General features: G+C 41.3%; 1 protein-coding gene across 9 annotated transcripts in view; it reads right to left on the reverse strand.

The window, feature by feature from the left end:
* UTRN (utrophin) overlaps positions 1 to 21,836 on the reverse strand; it is a 943,118-nt gene that overhangs the window by 234,237 nt on the left and 687,045 nt on the right. For all 9 annotated transcript variants that reach the window (XM_089654601.1, XM_089654598.1, XM_089654599.1 and 6 more), the window contains one exon: positions 21,081 to 21,210. In XM_089654601.1, coding sequence (XP_089510727.1) covers positions 21,081 to 21,210 — 130 coding nt within the window. The remainder of the gene's footprint in view (positions 1 to 21,080; positions 21,211 to 21,836) is intronic.

A 21,836-nucleotide genomic window follows, 5' to 3' on the forward strand; every position in this document is an offset into this window, starting at 1 on the left:
CAAGAGTCCACAGATTCTTGACGCAGGAATCTGGCAGCTGCAACAAACAGGCCGTGTGAAAGGGGCCTTAATTGACCTACTAGTACTCTTGAAAAGATTTCAGTACAAAACTTTCAAAAGTGACACTCATTTTTCAGCATATCTTGTGAACATTTAAGTTGTGAGTTGCCCAGAACTGAAGAATCATTATGCTTTATTAGTAACTGATAATTACAAGTAAACATTTGGAAATATCTGGTGAAGCAGTCAGTAATATCTTCCGGTGGGTTAATAATCTAGCTGCTAAAAGGTCTACTGGTCATGACACTGAAACAATTCTATTACTGTGTAATTAGTCACTCAGCATACAAACAGATGAGCTCTGGAATCAGGAAAAGCATACACATACCTCTGTAGTCATACGGTGTTCAGAAACAGTTTGGAAAATAATTATTCTAATGCAGAATTAAATCTCTATTTATGTATGCCAAGCATTGAGGTAACCCCGTCATATATTTGCAAAGTAAGCAGTAGATTCAAGCATAACTCATGATAAGTGGGCTCTGTGGTAGTTAACTACAGATGTGGAAAAATATCTGCAAGCAATTACTGATCTTTGAGGCAGGTCATGGTAATAAGAAATTTGGGGGAGGATTTTGTCATTCTTATTCATTTATAGGCACCCTTAGGCAAGACAAACATGACATGATAAAAACAAGTGATGTGCCCATTTCAAGCATGAACTACACCATTAAATCATACAGATTTTTTCTCTTTGCAACCAAAATTTTCTTTTCCATGGTAAACAAAGGATAAAGTCATTGCTGTTCATAGGCCACATTCCAAAAGAATTCAGAAGATCAAGATGGATGTTAGTGGTGAAGGACATCTCATTGTGTGTCATTTTCATTTTTAGGGAGACAGCTGACTTTCTATAGCCAGTTTCAGCAACTATCATATACTGGATGAAATTCGAAAATTGCAATATGGACAAACTGGTGTCAGGAGACTAAAACAATCGTGTAGGTTGAATATTTTCACAATTATATTCTGTTTTGGTGTGATAACATTTCTATAATACACTTTCTCTCCTTTTGAACACATAGTACACCAGAGCATTAAAAAGGGAAAGCAAATAATTGTAAATAGCACTTCTGGGAAGATTACAGTCACTCGAACTGAATTATTTTATTCCAGAACAATTATGTTTCATGCCAAGTAAAATCACTTGCAAGGAAGAAAACAAACTATGTGGTGTGCAGTCCAAATACAATGCATTCAAGTGGCACTGTGTGAACTGACATTTAAGGCTCTGTATTTCCTCTAAAACCAATACAAGCAACAGAGTATTGCTTTCAAGTGTTTCCAGTCTCCGGCTGGGTTTTCTGGTCACCTGATGAGAGTTCTCTGTATAAAGGGAAAGCTTTATTTATATTTGGTTCACTCGACATAATTGGATTATTGAACCAATCACCATGACCAAAAATGACTAAACTAAAATATTACCTAAGAAAACAAAAAAGTAATGATTGTACCTGTTTCATGTTTATTAGTAAAGTATACCAACTCTCTTATTAAAATTTATAAAGGTGTGGCATCACCTGGTATTTATTTAAAAGACCTACCTCCAGTGTTTGTGACAACAGTCCAATGCAATCATCAACAAAAATTCATATAAAAAAACAAAACTGGACTCTTTACACTATTTTGCTATAAAAGCCATGTGTAGCGCCCTCGAGCTTAGCTAGGTAGGATTTTTGTGAGCTAGAGGCTTGTTGGAAGCCTGGGAAGAGGGAGGTCACTCCAGGACAAACTGGGAGGCTCCACAGGTCAGGGCTTCTGGATCCCTCCCACCCTTCTAGAAACTTAAGGAATTTACTAGAAGAGGGGTGAAGTAAGGGAGAAAGCCTGGATTTGCATGTTTAAAGGAACTTGGCCAATTCCCAGGCAGGAGGCCGCGCATGATGGCCAAGGGTAACCCTTAAATGTGAAACAGCCTGTGCAGCAGCAGTCGGTGGAAATTGGACTGAAAGAAGGTGATGGAGAGTGGAGTCTGGGAGCGGGCACCAAAGAGGAGAGCCGACTTACAGGCTGATTTTTGGAAAGAAGGATCTCCATTGTGTCAAGTCACCTAGGGAGGACAATCCTGTCAGCAGGGAAGGAGCCAGCCCAGCATAAAGCCTGAAAACAGCTGCAGCCCACCAAACTAACAGGACAGGATAGTGTGAGCACTTCTACACTCCCTGAGCCTGATAAAGGGAGAGTGCAGTTAGATGCAAGACCCAACTAGTTCTCATCCGGGATTACTTAATTGGCAGATCTTGGAATCCCTTTGCCCAGGGATACCCTCAGTGCAGCTGAGTGAAAGAGGAAGGATTCATTTGGGGTCTGATGAGGTAAATCAAGGGGACTTTAGTGCCCTTTAAAGAGAAAGTGCTATTTTTGCTAATCCACATTTTTGTACAGTGTACAGTTTATTAAGATGTTTGTTGTCAAGTTTGCAGTTCCTTGGGCATCCCATATACCCCTAGACCCCATACAAGTTGTTATCCCCTCAATAAAAACAACAAAAAAAACAGCTCAAGGACTGTTTTACTGACTCTGTGTGTGAAGATGTGGAAAACGCGTGTTGCCTGGTCGCATTAGGGGGACCCAATCCCAAGCAGCTCCTGTGGGGGTAGTGCTACATGTATTTGTTAGCCAATTCAGACTAACAACATTAAAATCATGTAACCTCTTAATTAACAGGGTATGATCAATAAAGATTTTACAAGATTGAGGTATATGTACATAGATATATACCCTTCTAATGACACTTAAAAACCTTACAGCATGGCTAGGCAACGTTTCAGAGGTGGAGATCGACCTAGACAACATGGAAGAGATCAAAGATCACCAAGGTGTGGTGCACTTTTATTTTATTTTTTTAAAGAAAGAAACAAACTCCCAATAAAAACTAAAGATGGCATGAAGGAAAATCTAATAAAATTAATGCCACCATAAAATTTTAAACTTAGCCTACCAACCTGATGGGGATGCTGGGAGACTAGTTCCCTTATCAGGTCCACCACCTTGTTTCGGCTGTCAATCACAAAGAAGTCAGACCTGATTGAAAGCTGCCGGTGCCATCGATCAGCCCCACATAACTGGTTGCTAGGATGCTGGTAGTCTCCATCTTAGAAACCAAGCTAACACACCACACAATATGTTCATACACAACAGCTCCACTCTGATAACTCTGGCCTGTCTCTGTATGCCAACTTATAGTTGGCCTCAATTACCTCTGGTTTCTTTATCTATGAACCGGTATCAACTGTTTTTCAACTGGGCAAAATAGGAACCACCACAATCTGTTGCATGTGTCAGAAGCTTAACTGAAACATTTGCAAGGCTTTCATTAATTAGGCTCAAAACTTTTTAAAAGGACCATACTGCCAGAAAACTTTGCAAATGCGTTGTTGAATTCCGACCTCTATTTTTTTTTTTCATTTAAAACAGTAGAACACAAAATAAAAATATACAAAATTTACAAGTACACGTACCTTGCACTAATAAAAACACGACTTTACACATTATTATGACAATACAAACAAAGATCTCTCCATTATAACTATAGAGAACTGATAAAATAAACACAGTTAGTTATGTCTTTGGAAAGTGCATGTTAAACCTGGAAGGAATTTACAAATGCCTAAAGCTGGCCAAACACAGATTGAAATTCAGTCATTCCAGCAGGGTCCGGCCTAATTTCAATCCATGTGTGGCCACTGTGACTATAGACTGCAGAACTGTCAGAGTACACTGACACATTTCAACTTGATTACCCCATTGCCATCTGCCACCTTTGCGTAAAAACAAAATTCTTACATGAATACTATTTTCTAGCAATGTAATTTACATGTTTCTTAGTGTTATATATTGATGTAGACTGATGGAGAAATGGTAATCGGAATAATGGACACAAATGCTGTTTTCCTTCTCTTTATTGACTCAATGGGGATAGCATCAAGTGTGTGTTGGGGTAATCAGCCTTTGATCAAATGAAAAAGAAAAAAAACAAACAAATTGACCCATATATGACCAGCTAAAACCACATGGGTTGTATTATTTTTCTTTAATGTATGGGGGGGGGGGGGTCAGTTAAACAGCCAGTTAGTACACAACTGGCAAATAAATTAAAGACAAGGCAATCAATGCCAATGCAACTAGGTAAATGGTATTACAAGCTAATGAACATATGGTTCATATGGTTCATTATTTATTCAGTATAAACAAAAGTACCTGCATTTTAAAATTCTAAATCACTACTGTTGTTCTACATCTTACACTCTGGAAGGTAATTAGCAGTCCCAACTAATAACAGATTGTGGTAGTAAAAGTAACATTATCCATTCAGCAACAACTGATTGCCATAATAATTAGCTTGTTGTAGCTTTAACAGAATGCAACAAAGTGCAATTACAAATAATGGAAGATTTTTATGTACATTCAGCTTTAAAAAAAGTTACTGTAATTTAAGGTAAATAACTAAACACTAAAAAAAAAAGTATATCAAGTTTTTCATTTTGTCTTTTTCATAGACCCCAACCCCCAAAAGGAAAAACTGAAGGGCTGCCATAACATAATGCCTGAAAACCCTAGCTGCTATCTCTGGAACAAGTATGCAGCAGGTTAAGTCAGTTAGGTCTCAATAGGAGTGTTGCAGGTCAGTGACTCAGAAACCACTGAAGCCAGATAAGAGGTGTGCAACTAGCATTTTCAGAAAAACACTGGAAGTCCCCAAACCTCTCTACTGATTAACTTTCTTTAATCACTTGTGAAACAGCCTGTAATACACCTTCATTACCAAGCAATTTTTTTGTTTTCTGTGCTGTTATAGTTTGGCAGACAATTGCTATATAAAATTAATTTTAGACAATTTATTTTTAAGTAGATAGAGATTTTTTAGTGGTGTTTAATAACCATTGTTTTTTTTGTTAATTTTAGTTTAAAAAAAAAAAAAAAAAAACAATGTTATTTGCTAAAACTTTTTAACTACAAAATAGAAAAAAATGTAACACCATATAGAATGCCAGCAAAAAAAAAAAAAAAAAGGATTTTCCAGTATCCATGATTAGACTTGTGCTATAACAACACAAAGGGGTTAATTTACTGCAATCGGAGAATGTGAAATCTGGTGCAACTCTACAAAGAAACCAATCAGCTTCCAGGTTTTATTGCCAAAGCTTAAAGCTGAACTCCAGGCAAAAATTGTTTTACATGTCCTTGTTGCTGATTTCCTACCTTCAATGAATATATCATCCATCTTCTGGTTCACTCAGTAGTTGCTCTGAAATAGCCTATTCATTTTCAAATGCCATGTCTCCGATTCTCCCAACCACTGGTCTTGGCACATGCTTTCTGTAGTTCTTTCTCCAGGAAGCAGTGATGTCATGCAGCCCTACTTGCAGTGGTGGAAAGACCAAGACTCTCAGACACATGCAATATGTACAGGCCTAGCGTACCCGCTTACGCTCACTACAATTCCATGTGGTTGATGGGAACTGTAGTTTCCTTTTACTGCAGAAAGAGAGGAGAGGATACGATGTAATCCTTGCTGTTACACCTCCTCCTTAGTAGAGCAGAAGCCGCTATCTTTTGAATTACAGAGGTGAGGTCATGAAAATTCAATTAGACTTTTCTCCTAAATGGTAAGGATTTTCAAAATTGTATTCATTGCTTAGAGTTTTGTGTAGGAGGGTGATTTTTTTTTTTTGCTTATCCCAAAGTTCTTCTATAATTAAACACACTGAAGTTGGAAGCTGGTTGGGTACCATGCACAGATGCAGCAGTTTTAGTAAATCTTCCCCACTGTTTCCATGTATTGTAATAAACAAAGGGGGAACAGTGAATTGTCATCCAGCCTGCCTATACTGAATGCTTCATGAAGGTACACAGCTGTACCACCAATCTCCATGTCTAGCCCAGATTACACATTACATACTTCTTTCCTGCACACGCTGCTTGGAGTCATACCCTCCACACTCCTCTCCTACACAGGGTGTCTGCTCTGATACTCTTTGCACACCTTTCCTGCACATACTGACTGCTGTCATACCCTCCACACTGCTCTCCTACACATTCTGTCCATTGTCATACCCTCCACATTTTTCTCTTGAGCACTCTACTCACAGTCATATCCTCCACACTATTCTCCTTAACATGCTGTTTAATCTCATACCTTGCACACCCTCTGTGTACATACTGCTCTGTGTCATACCCTCCATACCCCTATACTGCACAAACGGCCCTGTGATATACCCTCTGCTCTCCTCTCCTGCACATACTGCCCAGTGCTATACCCTTTCACATTTCACTACTCTGCAAACTGCCTCCTGTCATGTCCTCCACAATCCTCTTCTGCACATACTAGCTACTGTTACAGTGAAGGAAATAAGTATTTGATCACCTGCTGATTTTGAATGTTTTCCCACTCGCAAAGAAATGATCAGTCTAAAAATCGAATGGTAGGTGTACTGAGAGACAGAATAGCAACAAAAAATTCAAAAGAAATGCATGTCAAACAAATTATGCACTAATTTGCATGTTCGTGAGGGAAATAAGTATTTGATCCCCTTCACAAAACATGACCTAGTACTTGGTGGCAAATCCCTTGTTGGCAATCACAGAGATCAGATGTTTCCTGTAGTTGGCCACCATGTTTGCAGACATCTCAGGAGGGATTTTGGACCACTCCTCTTTGCAGATCCTCCCAAGTCATTAAGGTTTGGTAGCTGGCGTTTGGCAACTCAAACTTTCAGCTCCCTCCACAGATTTTCAATTGGATTAAGGTCTGGAGACTGGCTAGGCCACTCCAGGACCTTAATGTGCTTCTTCTTGAGCCACTCCTTTGTTGCCTTGGCTGTTTGTTTTGGGTCATTGTCATGCTGGAACACCCATCCACGACCCATTTTCAATGCCCTGGCTGAGGGAAGAAGGTTTTCACCCAAGATTTGATGGTACATTGCCTCATCCATCGTTCCGTTGATGCGGTGCAGTTGTCCTGTCCCCTTAGCAGAAAAACACCCCCAAAGCAGAATGTTTCCACCACCACGTTTGACAGTTAGGATGGTGTTCTTGGTGTCATAGGCAGCATTCCTCCTCCTCCAAATACAGCGAGCTGAGTTGATGCCAAAGAGCTTGATTTTGGTCTCATCTGACCACAACACTTTCAAACAGTTCTCCTCTGCATCATTCAGATGTTCAGTGGCAAACTTCAGACGGGCCTGGACATGTGCTTTCTTGAGCAGAGGGACCTTGCGGGCACTGCAGGATTTCAATCCTTGCCAGCGTAGTGTGTTGCCAATTGTTTTCTTGGTGACTGTGGTCCCAGCTGTCTGGAGATCATTGACAAGATCCTCATGTGTAGTTCTGGGATGATTCTTCACTGTTCTCATGATCATTGATACTCCACAAGGTGAGATCTTGCATGGTGCACCAGACCAAGGGAGACTGACAGTTGTTTTGTATTTCTTCCATTTGCGAATGATTGCACCAACTGTTGTCACCTTCTCACCAAGCTGCTTGGCGATAGTTTGGTAGCCCAGTCCAGCCTTGTAGGTCTACAATCTTGTCCCTGACATTCTTGGACAGCTCTTTGGTCTTTGCCATGGTGGAGAGTTTGGAATCTGATTGTTTGATTGCTCCTGTGCACAGGTGTCTTTTATACAGGTAAAAAAATGAGATTAGCAGCACTCCCTTTAAGAGACTGCTTCTAATCTCAGCTTGTTACCTGTATGAAAGACACCTGGTAGCCAGAAATCCTGCTGAATGATAGGGGATCAAATACTTATTTCCCTCATGAACATGCAAATCAGTGCATAATTTGTTAGACATGCATTTCTTTTGAATTTTTGTTGCTATTCTGTCTGTCAGTATTACAATATTTCCTTCACTGTATACCTTCTGCACCCTTCTGGTAAACAAGTTTTAACTTTGGAAACTCTGGCCACATACCTTATGAAAAACCAGACCTACAGAAAACATCAATAAAGCATTTCACAACTTATTTTGAAAGTAAACACAATAGGAGGATAGCTAACCCTTTTCTCAGAATCTTGAATTACATCAATGTTAACAACAAAAGAAAAAAAAATGTATTGATATATCTTGTAGCATTTCACTCTCCTGGGTCCTCTGCAGCCCTCGACGGTTCATCCTACTGACCGCCAAATCACTACTGTCTCGTGCACAAAATGCTTTTGGAACATTTTATTACTGCCCAGATATTTCAGTTTATCTGCTTTTAAATAATTACTATTATTATTAGCAGTAGTCATAGTAAAAGTTCTTTTTTTTTTTTTACATTTTTATCTATATAAATTGTTCAAACACAATATACATAATACCACATGGCTGTTACACACCACTTAATTGTGGGTCGGAATATAAACATCAATACCAAAATACCAATAAACATATTCCCAAATGTGGGTTTGGGGTTCCAGAAACACTATCTCACAGCATTTGATATTATATTACAAATGTTTGAGAACTCAAGATAACTCCCATCCAGCAGGTTCCTGAATCCAGGGATTACATTAGATTTTCTTATCTGTGTAAACTTGAGACCTGTGTAAACTGGATACACTACAACCTGATGGCCTGAATAACGTATACATTATGTTACAGAAGAATCTATAGAGAAAACTGTATGCTGTTTTCAGGGTAGATAGTATATTCTTTGTATACTTTACATGGATTAGACAAAAAAATGGAAACACTACATGAAGGTGTGACAATGACGATGTGTTTCACGTTGAAAGCGAAAATTATGTAACATTCTTTTGCTTCTGCTGTGTGATGAGACACCTAGTTAACAGGTGGGAAGCCTCACTTTCGTCATTCACTGCATGCGCTGCTAGTAAGATGGGAGTCAAAGCTTACTGAGCTTCAAAAGAGGGCAAATTGTTGGGCCCGCTTAGCTGGTGCCTCTGTGACTGAAGTTGCCAATTTATTTGCAGCGTCACGAGACACAGTATCAAAGGTTATGGCGGCACATACAGTTTACACAAAAATGTTGTCTGATAAGCATAAGCATGGTCGACACAGTCACCTAACTGAAAGACAAAAGGACAATGCACAGAATTATGACCCAGAATAAGAAAACTATTTCTGCAAAAGTGACTGCACAGCTCAATCTCAGTCCCGTGTTATATTTGCTGAATAAGCCAGTTTGGACTGTTCTTGGGTGATCCTGTTTAGAGCATGATTTACCACTGCTACTACAGCTTGACCCTGTCCTTCTTACAACTTGGAGCTCAGATGTGGGTGGTGCCTTAAAGAGATAAACACCTATTTTTGAACAACATGGAGGAGCTTGTAAAACAATGGATATACGTGCTGTGTTTTAAACACATTTACCTGAAAAAGGCAATGTGTCACCTCAAAATGTGTCGTAGTCCCTTTTACTTTAGTGTCACTTTTCAGCCATCACATATGTATTGTCTATCTATGCTAACTGAGGAAATGAATATTAAGTGATATGTTTAGATGTGTTCTCCTTTACAGCACAATACGTTGCTAGGACAGGGCACTGGTCTCCTCCTCCGTGCCCTGATTCATTGATGCACGTCCTGCACTCTTCAATAATGCAGGAGTTCCTGCACTACCATGGATCATGTTACCCGTTCCAGCATAGCAACAAGGAGTGCTTGTCCCCATCAAACTTCAGATTAGACCAGGTAAAGCAGTGCAGTGGGTACTCCCAGGATCCTCTTTGGTTCTGATGAGTCATGTGACACAACAGAGGAAACGTTTCCATCACTCTGCATTAATGCTGCTCTGCTTGAGTTCTGTTGAGTGCTTGACAAGAGGAAGCTGAAAAGATGGGTATCTGTGCTAGTAGTTGACTGATGTAATGGGTAGTGAGGAATTCCGTGCCGGGTATTTGATGGGCAGAGATCTTTGCGCTGGGGGGACCTTTGTGCTGTAGGGAAGATTTTTGCTTGGGTAATTTTGCAGAGTTGAGTAAGGGGGAGTGTTCTTTGTGGGAAGGGGATATTTTTGCTAACACGTGTGAGCAGGGGTTTTCTTGGGGGTTGGGGGATTTTTCTTATGGGTAAGTGGGGGTGGGGTAATTTTGTTGATGGGTGTGAGGTGGAATTTATTGGGGGTGCAGGGTTATTGCTGACAGAGGGGAGCAGGGGTTTTCTGGTGGTAAAATTGCTAACAAGGGTGAGACAGTTTTCTTCTGGTAAAGAAAGATTTGTTTGGGAAGGGGAAGATTTGTGCTCTGTAGTATTTTGCTTGGGGAGGTATTATCAGGGAGGATGAATACATATTCCTGACCTCTGTACTCTGTATATTACATACTCTTGACCCCTTCAGTCTGTATGTTGCATACTACTGACATCTGCATATTGCATATTACATACATCTGACCTCTATCCTCTGTACTTTATATATTATTGACGCCTGCGCATAAACATACTACTGACAACCTGCTCCCTGTATGTTTTACATTCCTGACCACTGCACTCTGTACATCACCTACTACTGACCCCTTTAATCTGTACATTACACACTACTGGCCCAAGCACTGCCAGCATTACACACTACTGATCTTTGCACTCCCTACTGTACATGCTATTGATCACTGCACTCTGTGCATTATGAACTCCTAATTCCTGCATGCTGAGTGCTACATACTCCTGATCCTTACATTTTGCTCATTAAATGCTCCTGACCACTGGCATGCTGTACATTACATCCCCCTGACTCTTGCATGCTGTATATTACATACTCCTGACCTTGGTGCATTATATACTCCTGACCCTTGCCCTCTGTGCACTAGGCTGTACATATTCACCTGACATCTGCACTATACAGTTGTGACCAAAATTATTCAACCCCCACTGAAATTGAGTGTTTTGGCCAGTTTGACATTGCTTTTGATCATTCAGTCATCTTGCTTACATTTACATTAAAGAGGCACTTGTAGGTCAGACAAATATAACATAACAGTTATAATGAAATAACCACAAATGTCTTTTCTGTGCTCACAGCATTATCAGTTTTATTCAACCCCCAAGTGACATTCAATCTTAGTACTTAGTACAGCATCCTTTTACAGTTATAACAGCTTTTAAACGTGAAGCATAGCTTGACACAAGTGTCTTGCAGCGATCTACGGGTATCTTCGCCCATTCTTCATGGGCAAAGGCCTCCAGTTCAGTCACATTCTTAGGCTTGCGCACTGCAACTGCTTTCTTTAAGTCCCACCAGAGGTTCTCAATCGGATTTAAGTCTGGTGACTGCGATGGCCACTCCAAAATGTTCCAGCCTTTCCTCTGCAACCATGCTCTAGTGGACTTGGAGGTATGCTTGGGATCATTGTCCTGTTGAAAGGTCCAACGTCTCCCAAGCCTCAGGTGTGTGACGGACTGCATCACGTTTCCATCCAATATCTCCTGGTACTGAAGAGAATTCATGGTACCTTGCACACGCTGAAGCTTCCCTGTACCTGCAGAAGCAAAACAGCCCCAAAGCATGATTGACCCTCCACCATGCTTCACAGTAGGCAAGGTGTTCTTTTCATCATAGGCCTTGTTCTTCCTCCTCCAAACATAGCGTTGATCCATGGGCCCAAACAGTTCTAATTTTGTTTCATCAGTCCACAGAACACTATCCCACAACTTTTGTGGTTTGTCCACATGGCTTTTGGCATACTGCAGTCGACTCTTCTTATTCTTTGGAGACAGCAAGGGGGTACGCCTGGGAGTTCTGGCACGGAGGCCTTCATTACGCAGTGTGCGTCTTATTGTCTGGGCTGAAACTTCTGTACCCACATCTGACAAATCTTTTCTCAGTTCCTCAGCAGTCACACGGGGACTTCTCTCCACTCTACGCTTCAGGTAGCGCACAGCAGTCGAAGTCAGCATCTTCTTTCTGCCACGACCAGGTAGCGTTTCAACAGTGCCCTTTGCCTTGAATTTGCGAATGATGCTTCCTAAGGTGTCTCTTGGTATGTTTAACATCTTTGCAATCTTCTTATAGCCATTGCCCTTCCTGTGAAGAGAAATCACCTCTTCTCTTGTCTTCCTGGACCATTCTCTTGCCTTCACCATGTTTGTAACCACACCAGTAAATGTCTAGAAGGAGCTGAGTATCACAGTCATTTTAAAGCTGCCTAATTGGTGCTTATTATGCTTGATTGCTGCTCGGTGACATCCACAGGTGTTTTCAATACCTGATGGAAAGCACCTGTATGAACCTCTGTTCTTCAGAGTGGTAGTCTTTAAGGGGTTGAATAATTGTGGCAATGAAGAAACCACATAAGAACCATTTACTACTGTATTACATAAACAATTGATGTCATTTTAGTTGCATTTGGGTAGTTACAACGTCCTTGTAGGATTTGATTCTGAATACAATTCCAAATGTACACTATAGTCCCTAAACCCCTTTACAGCATTGGGGGTTGAATAATTTTGGTCACAACTGTATATACTACAATGTATATTGCATATGTCATATTTTATGAGTACAAGGCCAGGGGGTATATGAGGGAGTAGGTTTAGGTATTACCGTATTTGCCGGCGTATAAGACGACTTTTTGACCCTTGAAAATCTTCTCAAAAGTCGGGGGTCGTCTTATACGCCGGTACACATGTTAGGGGGGCTGCGGCATTAAGTACAGGGGTTTGCAGGGGCTGACGTCTCTTACCTGGATCCAGTCCCACGACGATCCGGTCCAGGAAGCGCGGCGTCTCCTTCAGTTCGGCCACTGGATGTTCGTGCGGCTGCGCGGCTCCGCCTCCTCACCGGTGATTGGCCGCCAGAACTGTAGCTCGGGAAAGGCACACAGGCGGCCAATCACCGGCGAGGGGGCGGAGCCGAGCGGCCCCGCGAAAATTGAGTGCCGGAGCAGAAGGTAAGTGCTCTGTGTAGAGGTGCTGCTGCAACCACATATGCTGGCTGCAGCAGCACCGTACTAGAACAGGGTCAGCAAGTGTCAGTGGGAGGAATAGTGCCCCATCATTGGTGTCACTGATACCAATGATGGGGCACTATTCCTCCCACTGATACCAACGATGGGGCACTATTCCTCCCACTGACACCAACGATGGGGCACTATTCCTCCCCCCCACTGACACCAACGATGGGGCACTATTCCCCCCCCCCACTGACACCAACGATGGGGCACTATTCCACCCCCCACTGACACCAATGATGGGGCACTATTCCACCCCTCACTGACACCAATGATGGGACACCATTCCTCCCACTGACACCAATGATGGGGCACTATTCCTGCCACTGATACCAATGATGGGGCACCTATTCCCCCCACTGATACCAATGATGGGGCACTATTCCTCCCACTGATGCCAATGATGGGGCACCATTCCTGCCACTGATACCAATGAAGGGGCACCTATTCCCCCCACTGATACCAATGATGGGGCACTATTCCTCCCACTGATACCAATGATGGGGCACTATTCCTCCCACTGACATCAATGATGGGGCACTATTCCTCTCACTGACACCAATGATGGGGCACTATTCCTCCCACTGACATCAATGATGGGGCGCTATTCCTCCCACTGGTGTGCATTGGAAGAGGGGTAGTCTTATACGGCGAGTATAGCCCAAACACTACATTTTAGCAGGAAAAGTAGGGGGGTCGTCTTATACGCCCAGTCGTCTTATACGCCGGCAAATACGGTATATAACCAAGCCTCTTTTAGCCCCTTTCACTGGCCAATGTGACCACATTCACCATTGCTTCTTTAAGAGTGCCCAAGGGTACAGTACCCTACTTATCCATTGGACTGCCCAGGCTAAGAAAGAACTGCCATACTGCTTATTGTATACTATGCATATTGTTTTTACAAATGATATGCACTTGTTTAAAGCTCCCCTGCTAATTTCATGATTATTTAATTGGCATATTATCCTAAGAGTGGGGACTGCAACAGAATACATCTTTGCAGCAGATTAAGGAAGAATTAGAAGCTATGTCACGTTATTATTATTGTCCACCTCTCCCTGCACCATTGACAATCAATTTCTTGCCTTGCTTGTTAAAGAAAAACAAAATGAGATGGGTGTCTCCACAGCGGGGTCACAGACCGCAGAAAAAAAATTAACAGACGTATGTACTTTTTCCAGCTCTATCCAAAATAAATATTCAAGCCCTGCCTGATTCTTGTCTCCTAAATGTTTCTTCCACTGTGTTCCCATTACATATGTGCTTCCAGTGCAGACTATAAGCAAGAGAGAAAACACTCCTGGTCCACCATCCACATGTTTCGAACTACACTAGCGCTTGCTCAAAGCAGACTTATAAGTAAGAGTTAGTGTTGTGTAAAACATGTCAGCAGGTCATCCTGCTCCTCTGCTGCTTTTTCCTTGCTGCTTTTACCCTAATTGGTGACCGTCCAGAGAATATAAGCAGTTGTGCCATCACACTCCACTCAGGAATGTTCCACCAATTTATCATCTCCAAGTCCATCCTTGGCAATGGTGTGTAGCCTCTGCTACAGGGCATGCTTGTTAACAGGAACTGAAAGAGGTTTGAGGAGACCAGCAGCACTACAATGCTAAAAAAAAAGGTGAAACTGACTTTTCTAAAACAAAACAATTGCAACTGTTAATCATTGTTACTGATACAGTGTTTAGCAAAATAATGGTTATCTAGAGCTAGTAGCCAGCTCTTGGGATCGGTCTTGGAAACTTCCAATTGATTAAGTCCTACCACTATATTGCAATCTTGTGCTTGGCAACTTGTGCCATATATCCCATACACAGATTAGAGCACATCAGTGACTTCTGGGAACAAGCAAGCATGTTTCTCACTTGCAAAATGTCACTACATCTGCTAAAGGTGTTGGATAACAGGGTAATTGTTTTTCATTTTACAAGCTCAAAACATACATCTGAAAATGTAATTCCTATTCCACTTCCAAGGCCATTTTTATATTGACCAGCTACTTTAGGAGATTACAGGAATGCATTGCATCATTGTAAGCAATGTTTCCACCTCACTAAAACCCAGTTTTGACTTGAAATAGTGCTTAGGACAAAGCTATCCTCCTTTCACTATAATGCTTTTCCTGTAACCATGCAAGGAAAACTATGACTTGCTGTCCATAATCTGGCAGTGCCTAACCCATTTGTTTTCCTGGGGTTTAACTTATTGAAGCTTATTTATATTACAATATTGATTATCTGTGAGAACCATTCTTCACTGTCCCAAACTACTCACGGAACAATTCACATCCAGCAGCCGTAAACTGCAGAGAGAAGGTGCTGCAGAAAAACTGCTGCACATTGAATTTAAAGCAAGTTGTTTTAAACATTTAGAAAGGAATTTCATTCACTGCAAGTCTGAATATAAATTCAAGATTTCCACATAAATGTTATTACAGGCAAATATATCTCTGTGGATTTTTTGCACAGTTCAATAATGCATTTGCATGAGTGAAAATAGATCGGTCTTTGCATTTTTGAAGCATTCATGTTTTCAGACAGGTACAACACTGAGTGATTTAGATTGTCATAGCAGGATTTAAAAGGAATATAGTCTGTTTAATGTTTTTTTTTTAGATATACTTGCAAAAGAAGTGAGTTGGATGTTAAAAATCTTATCAGTATGTGTTAACAGTTTTGAGCCAAGCTACTCTTTCATATTTAATTTTTAATCTCTTCCTTCTGGCTGTATGCATATTTGCGGCTTTAACACCGAGAGACCACATATATGAGGCCCTATGTAAACATCTTTTTGTGCTGAGTGTGCGCACCCTGCATGCACCCAGCACAGTTAATGAAGGGTACTGGAAAGCTGACTTGCGACTGAGAGATTTCCAATTATGTGGCCGCTGTGACTACCAATCAAAGTGGTTACATGATGGAATGTCCGCCTCCGCCTCCCAGCATGTAGAACCTCTTAAAGGGTCGGGAGGTGGCGACGGCAAAGGATTAAAGACACTTTACTGATGGGAAGGGTTCCAACTGACTGGTGTAAAGCAGGGGTCTCTAAACTTTCTAAACAAAGGGCCAGTTTACTGTCCTTCGGTCTTTAGGGGGGATGGACTGTGCCCAGTGGGAGAAAACAATGCCCAGTCTTTGGTATTAGGAGGAGAAATCATTGGTGTTAGTTGCAGGAAGAGTGCTCCACTGTTGGTGTCAGTGGAAGAAATGATGTCCCTTCATTGGTGATAGTGGAAGGAATAGCGCCCCATTGTTGGTGTCAGTTGCAGGAATTATGCTCCATTGTTGGTGTGAGTGGCAGGAATAATGCTTCAAGGGCTGGATAAAGGGAAGCAAAGGGCCACATCCGGCGCCAAGGCCGCAGTTTGGAGACCACTGGTGTAAAGTAAATGTGGTACCAATTTAAAAAAGAAGATTGAAATGCATACCAGGAAACTACAGATCAGCCAGCCTAAAATTGATAGTATGTAAAGTATTTGAGGGAATGGTATAGGGATGCTATACAGAAATCTATCTGCAGTAAAGGTAACATCAGTGACACCAGCATGGATTTATGAAAGATCGCTCTTGCCAGACCAACCTAGGAGGCAAGTAATAACTTAGATGGTGGCAGTACAGTGGACTTAGTTTATCTAGATTTTACTAAAGCATTTATTACTGTACTTCAGGTACAGCCAGCCTTCATGTACAGATCCTGGGCCCTATCAGTTCAGCAGGAGAACCAGGGGGCAGAAAGGTGACTTTTATTTTAGATTCAGGTGCAAGCAGAGTAATCCCACAGGTCCCGCTGGCGCAGGCAGAGTAATCCTGTGTACTGCACCTTCCGACTATAAAAGTTCTGGCCACCCAGTGGACTGATAGAGGAAGAGGATACAAATCTTGGAGCCTCTCCTCTCACATAGCTGAGGCTGCAGGAGTGTCCCAGTACCCAGGGAGAGGAGATCAGAGCTGACCACACCAATCTTATGGATGAAAGCCACTCACAAGTGAGTGAGTATCTGACTGTGGAACTGTGGACTTCTGTACAGGGAAATTCTCTGTGGACTTCTGTACAGGGACTCACTCATTCCTGTACATATGATTACTGAAAAAATTATGTGTGTGTGGGGGGGTGTCTTTTGGGATTTGTCCAGGCTGTCTGTGATGTGGGGGATTTCTGTCAGTGAAGATACTGGACTGACAGTGGAATTCACTGCTGGTTACACACATGGAGGGCTGCATAGCTGCACAGCGTAGCAAGTGATTGCACTGCAAAGCAAGTGATGCTACCAGAGCTTAAAATCCTCTGCTGGCTGTCGTTGCAGACATTCAGTGGCTAGTACATTATCTGGATCTACTGATTATTATGACTGCAGCACTCTGCCAGTGTATGAAAGCTGTATTTATTGATTAGGAAATCAGCCATTTACATGCCCTGATCTGGCTAATAGCAGTGCAGCATTCTCAGTGAATTGTGTTCAAATCTTACCAGGTGGTTTGACCTGAGTGCAGGGCTGATGTGTTCTTGGCTGCCTTGTGTCATCTATCTTCCTATCTCACCCGTGTCCTTATTGTGGGGTCACAGGGAGAGGGCTGTGGCAAAACTGCATGTAAAATGTAAAGCTCAAACTACACAGGCAAGCCCCGCATCCAAAACCACCCACAAATGTATGTGTGTAGTCTTGACATTTGCCTCATTTGCAACACAGTGATTTTAACCTGTTTCAATCTCTAACAGGACATGAAAGGGTGGAAAGGTAGATGATCCTGGAAGCCATGATTCTGCAGTTAGCAATCATGTCCTACCTCGGTCCTGAAGCAAAAATAGAGCTGCTGAGCTGAGACTGCTGTGAAGGGCTTGCAGTAATGCATGTTCTGGAGAACAGAAAATGCATGAATAGTGTGGGGTTACACTGGGTAGCATTTTCTCTAATCAATATTTTTGACCCCTGCACACAGGCTCCATGCACTCTGTACTTAAATTGTAAGCCCCTCCCACTACACAATTTCACCAATCCCACAATTTGCTGCACCACATTGTGTACACTGCCTCATTCTTCTCCTCCAGGCATCCTAGAGGTCAGGGGGTCCAGTCAGGTAGGCTGTATGGGGCCCCATGGTTTCTAATTCAAATAGCTTTGGCACAAGACATAGCACAGGACATAGTATAATTACAGGAAGACCTTGCCAGAATAGGGGGTTGGACAGTTGCATGGCGGATGAGGTTCGAGAACTGTAAAGTTATGCACTTGGTTGCCAAAAATACACATGCAAATTACACATTGGAAGGAGTTGCCCTGGAAGAAGTATTGATGGAAAATGATCTGTGGGTGCTTGTAGAGCGATCACGGACTTAGCAATAGCATGTAATGTCAAGCCACAGCTAACAAAGCTAGCAAAACATTCTCATGCATTAAAAAGGGTATACATTCAAGAGATAAATCAATAATGCTACTCATTTACCAAACACATTTAAACATTTACTGGTTCAGCTTCACCTTGAATATGCAGTTCAGTTTTGGTCACCAATCCTCAAGAAAGACGTTGTTGAATTAGCAATAGTTCAATGAAGGGCAACATTATTAACACGGGGTGGAGGACTGCAGCTATGAGGATCAGCTACATATATTACAGTTATTCATGGTGGAGAAGAGGCACTAAAAAGGGTTATGATTCCAAAGCACAACTATATTAAATGTAACTTTAGTAAGGTCCCTGAAGAAGATACATGGCCACGATTTAAAGAAAAGAGGTTTAACCTGAGATTGAGGAAAGGGTTCTTTACTGTTCCCCTCCCCCAGGAAGTAGTACTAGCTGAGAATGTTGACAATTTCAAACTTTTAGATGTTTTCTTCAGGAAGCAGAATGTACAGGGCTATGGAAATTGTTAGAGAATAATAATCACACACAAATAGGTTGAACTGAATGGACAGGGGTGTTTTTTTAACCTTATCCTCCTGACTACTTATGGAATCGTTCTGCTTAAACCAGGAGCCTGCTCCAGCTAACTTGAGCATGGGAGTTCAGAAATTGGATTAGAGATGAGTTTACAGGATGCCTGAACTAATTTCTGTCTAACACACAACCACCTACTTGTCCCTGAGAAGACTTTTTTTGTTCTCCATGTGAGGAAAAGAGTGCAACCCCTGCTTAGCTCTCTGCACACACCTACCACATGCTTAAGTCACAAAACACCACAGTCTAGAGTACAGGTAAGTCCCATCCAGAGAAGCAATGCTGGCCTTAGCAGTCAGATATAGAGGTCAGAACATATCCAACCTCTATAAGCAACAGTGAGGGGACCTTGTTGTAAATGCTGATTTCTTGTATACTACTTAACTACAGATAAAGCTGTAGTGTACTGCATCAGTAAGCATACTCAATTAAAGTACCTGGTACAGATCCGTGCACAATAATGTAAGATTTCCCTTGAGATTTTATCTAGGGAAGGAGAAATCAACCAATGAAAAAATGTCTCTTTCTCCTTGAAAATAAATTATTCCCAATGAGTACCTAAATCACTGAGGTATCAGGGCAAAACAGAACAGAGAATTTAAAAGGGGGGGGGGGGCATAACTTTTTTGAACACAGACAAAACAACTGCATTACAGATAAGCTAGACGATTTCAGCTAGAAGAGTTCATCTTTAGAAAAAAATAATACATGCACGTTTTTGCACGTAAAAACAAAAACTACATTTATTATATTTTTCTCAAAAGCCTGCAGAGCATTGCACCCATGATCAGTAGATAGCGGCTGCAATTTCAGGCTCCTGCAGACTTTTCCCACAGCTCTGTGCCTGTTCTTCTGTATAGGCTGCTAGTTTCACAGCTGAAGGAATAGTGAATGGACTATGAGCGGCTGGTGGTCAAAACGTTCCTATCCTGAACACGATTCTTCTGCGTTCAGGAGAGGGAGGTTTAACCTCACCTAACCACGGCAGCTCCTAAACCCTACTAAAAGCCTTTGTGTACATGAACACATAGGCTTTTACAGAGTTGAGTTTAGGAGCTTTGGCAAAAAAATGCCAGAAGCTCCTAAACTCGAGTTTAGCAGTTGCTTGTGTTCATGAGCTCTAAGTGTATAGTATCCACAGACTATTGAAGGCAAAAGAAGGGCATGTTTGCTACAGGTATGCTTAACGTAACATAATGCTTAGAGATTTCACAAAAATTTGTTTTGCTTGGAGTTAATCTTTAAACAGCTGTTCTCTTTTCTATGTGAACTTAAATTATGCTGGTTACAGGCATTTAGCAAGCTGCTGAAAAAAATCAGCACCAATCGCAAACATGGTCTTGATAATGGAGTGATGCAGAAAAAGGTTGCCCTTTATTCATAGCAATTTGAAATCTCAGACATTATTTTTCAACTGCAGGTTATAAGTATCCCTTCGCATTTATTTCTGGTAAATATATCTAAGTAACTCACTTTTTCACATCTCTTATACTCAATTTTCTCTCTCTTATAATCTTTTTTACCCTGTTTTCTGTAAGAATTTCTTCCATCCTCATGCAAAAATGTAACTTGGTCCTGTTCTGCTTACTCACAGTAGGCTGATCCCAGAAATCAAACCAAACAGCTCACCTTGGCCCCCTTTTTATATTACCATATACAATAGCCCTTGCAGGCTGGAGGACACTTTCCTTCATACTAGTTAATTAATATACATCCTTGACCTTCACTATAGCTACAATGTATTTCTTATTCCTTGAACCAGGGGTTAGGCAAAGAGGTAAGACAACGGACATGTATTGCAAAAGTGACAATTCCTTTATTTTAGATCTACTGAGTCTGCAATACATAGACTGATATGAACAATGCAAGTAACAGTTCACTGTACCAATACATGAGAGTGATTGAGTGTTAAAGTACAGAAGGGCCGTCACTGTATACCAACAAGATTTAAGCGCTTTCATTCCTGAAAGATCACTTCTGATAATGCATCTACAGGCATAAATCACAGTAAGGTGAAAGTATAATGTTACAAGAGGTTCAATACATCTGGAAACTGTCCACGATGCCACTCTAAATTTACTGTTCTCGTAAAATCTTTGACAGGCTAATTATTTCTTCAATCAAAGAGTAAATTTAATAGTATTTCTTCATTAAAAAAAAAAGTTAAAGAACACTAACTCTGAAGTTACCTGTTTTAGGGAGTAAGTTCCGTCTTGGTTCTTCAGGGCCTTCTATAGGCTGCTCAGAAATAAAAATCCGTGCTTGTTCTATGGCATTCAGGACTGTCTGTTCTTTATCCTTCAACTCCCGTTTCAAGACCTACAACAAAAACACATTTTAAAATGAAAAGAGTTGTAGTTATACAAATTGTCTGGCACCATTACATTTAAAGCTGACCTAACATCACATCAAGTTAAATGCATGTATGCCAAGTAATGTGCAAGTGCAGTTCCATATTTGTTACATCTCACAGAGACTCTAGCATTCTCGGACAGTACCTTCATTTGCCTTTCCCCCCAGTTTGTTCATGCTTGTTCAGGCACTATCCAGGGTCACCAGCTACTTCTCATAGTGAGTACACTTGCAGAAGCTGCACAGACACACATGCCTGTCAAAGTCTGACATGCGAGCAGAAGCAGGTGCATGGATCTGAACACAAAGGCTCTGAATTAGTATAGATTCCTATGCCTGGAGTTTTGCTTTGAAGTAAATCTTAAGAGTGTGCCTATGTACATTTCTAAAGTCACTATCCATTACTGAAATATTATATATTCGTGGATATATTGCAGGAAAATCTTCCACAACTCTTTGGGCAATTAAATTCAATGGCATATTTCTGAAAGATGGATGTAAATGAATATTCCATGTGAGTTGTTTAATGGGTCATAATATAGGTTTAGCTAAAATCTGATGTTATTCAGGGTACAACAAGCACAGCATGGTTA

The sequence above is a fragment of the Staurois parvus genome, unplaced genomic scaffold (assembly GCF_062004578.1).
Source record: "Staurois parvus isolate SC_StPar_1 unplaced genomic scaffold, SC_StPar_1.0 ptg000780l, whole genome shotgun sequence".
NCBI classification, from domain to species: Eukaryota; Metazoa; Chordata; class Amphibia; order Anura; family Ranidae; genus Staurois; species Staurois parvus.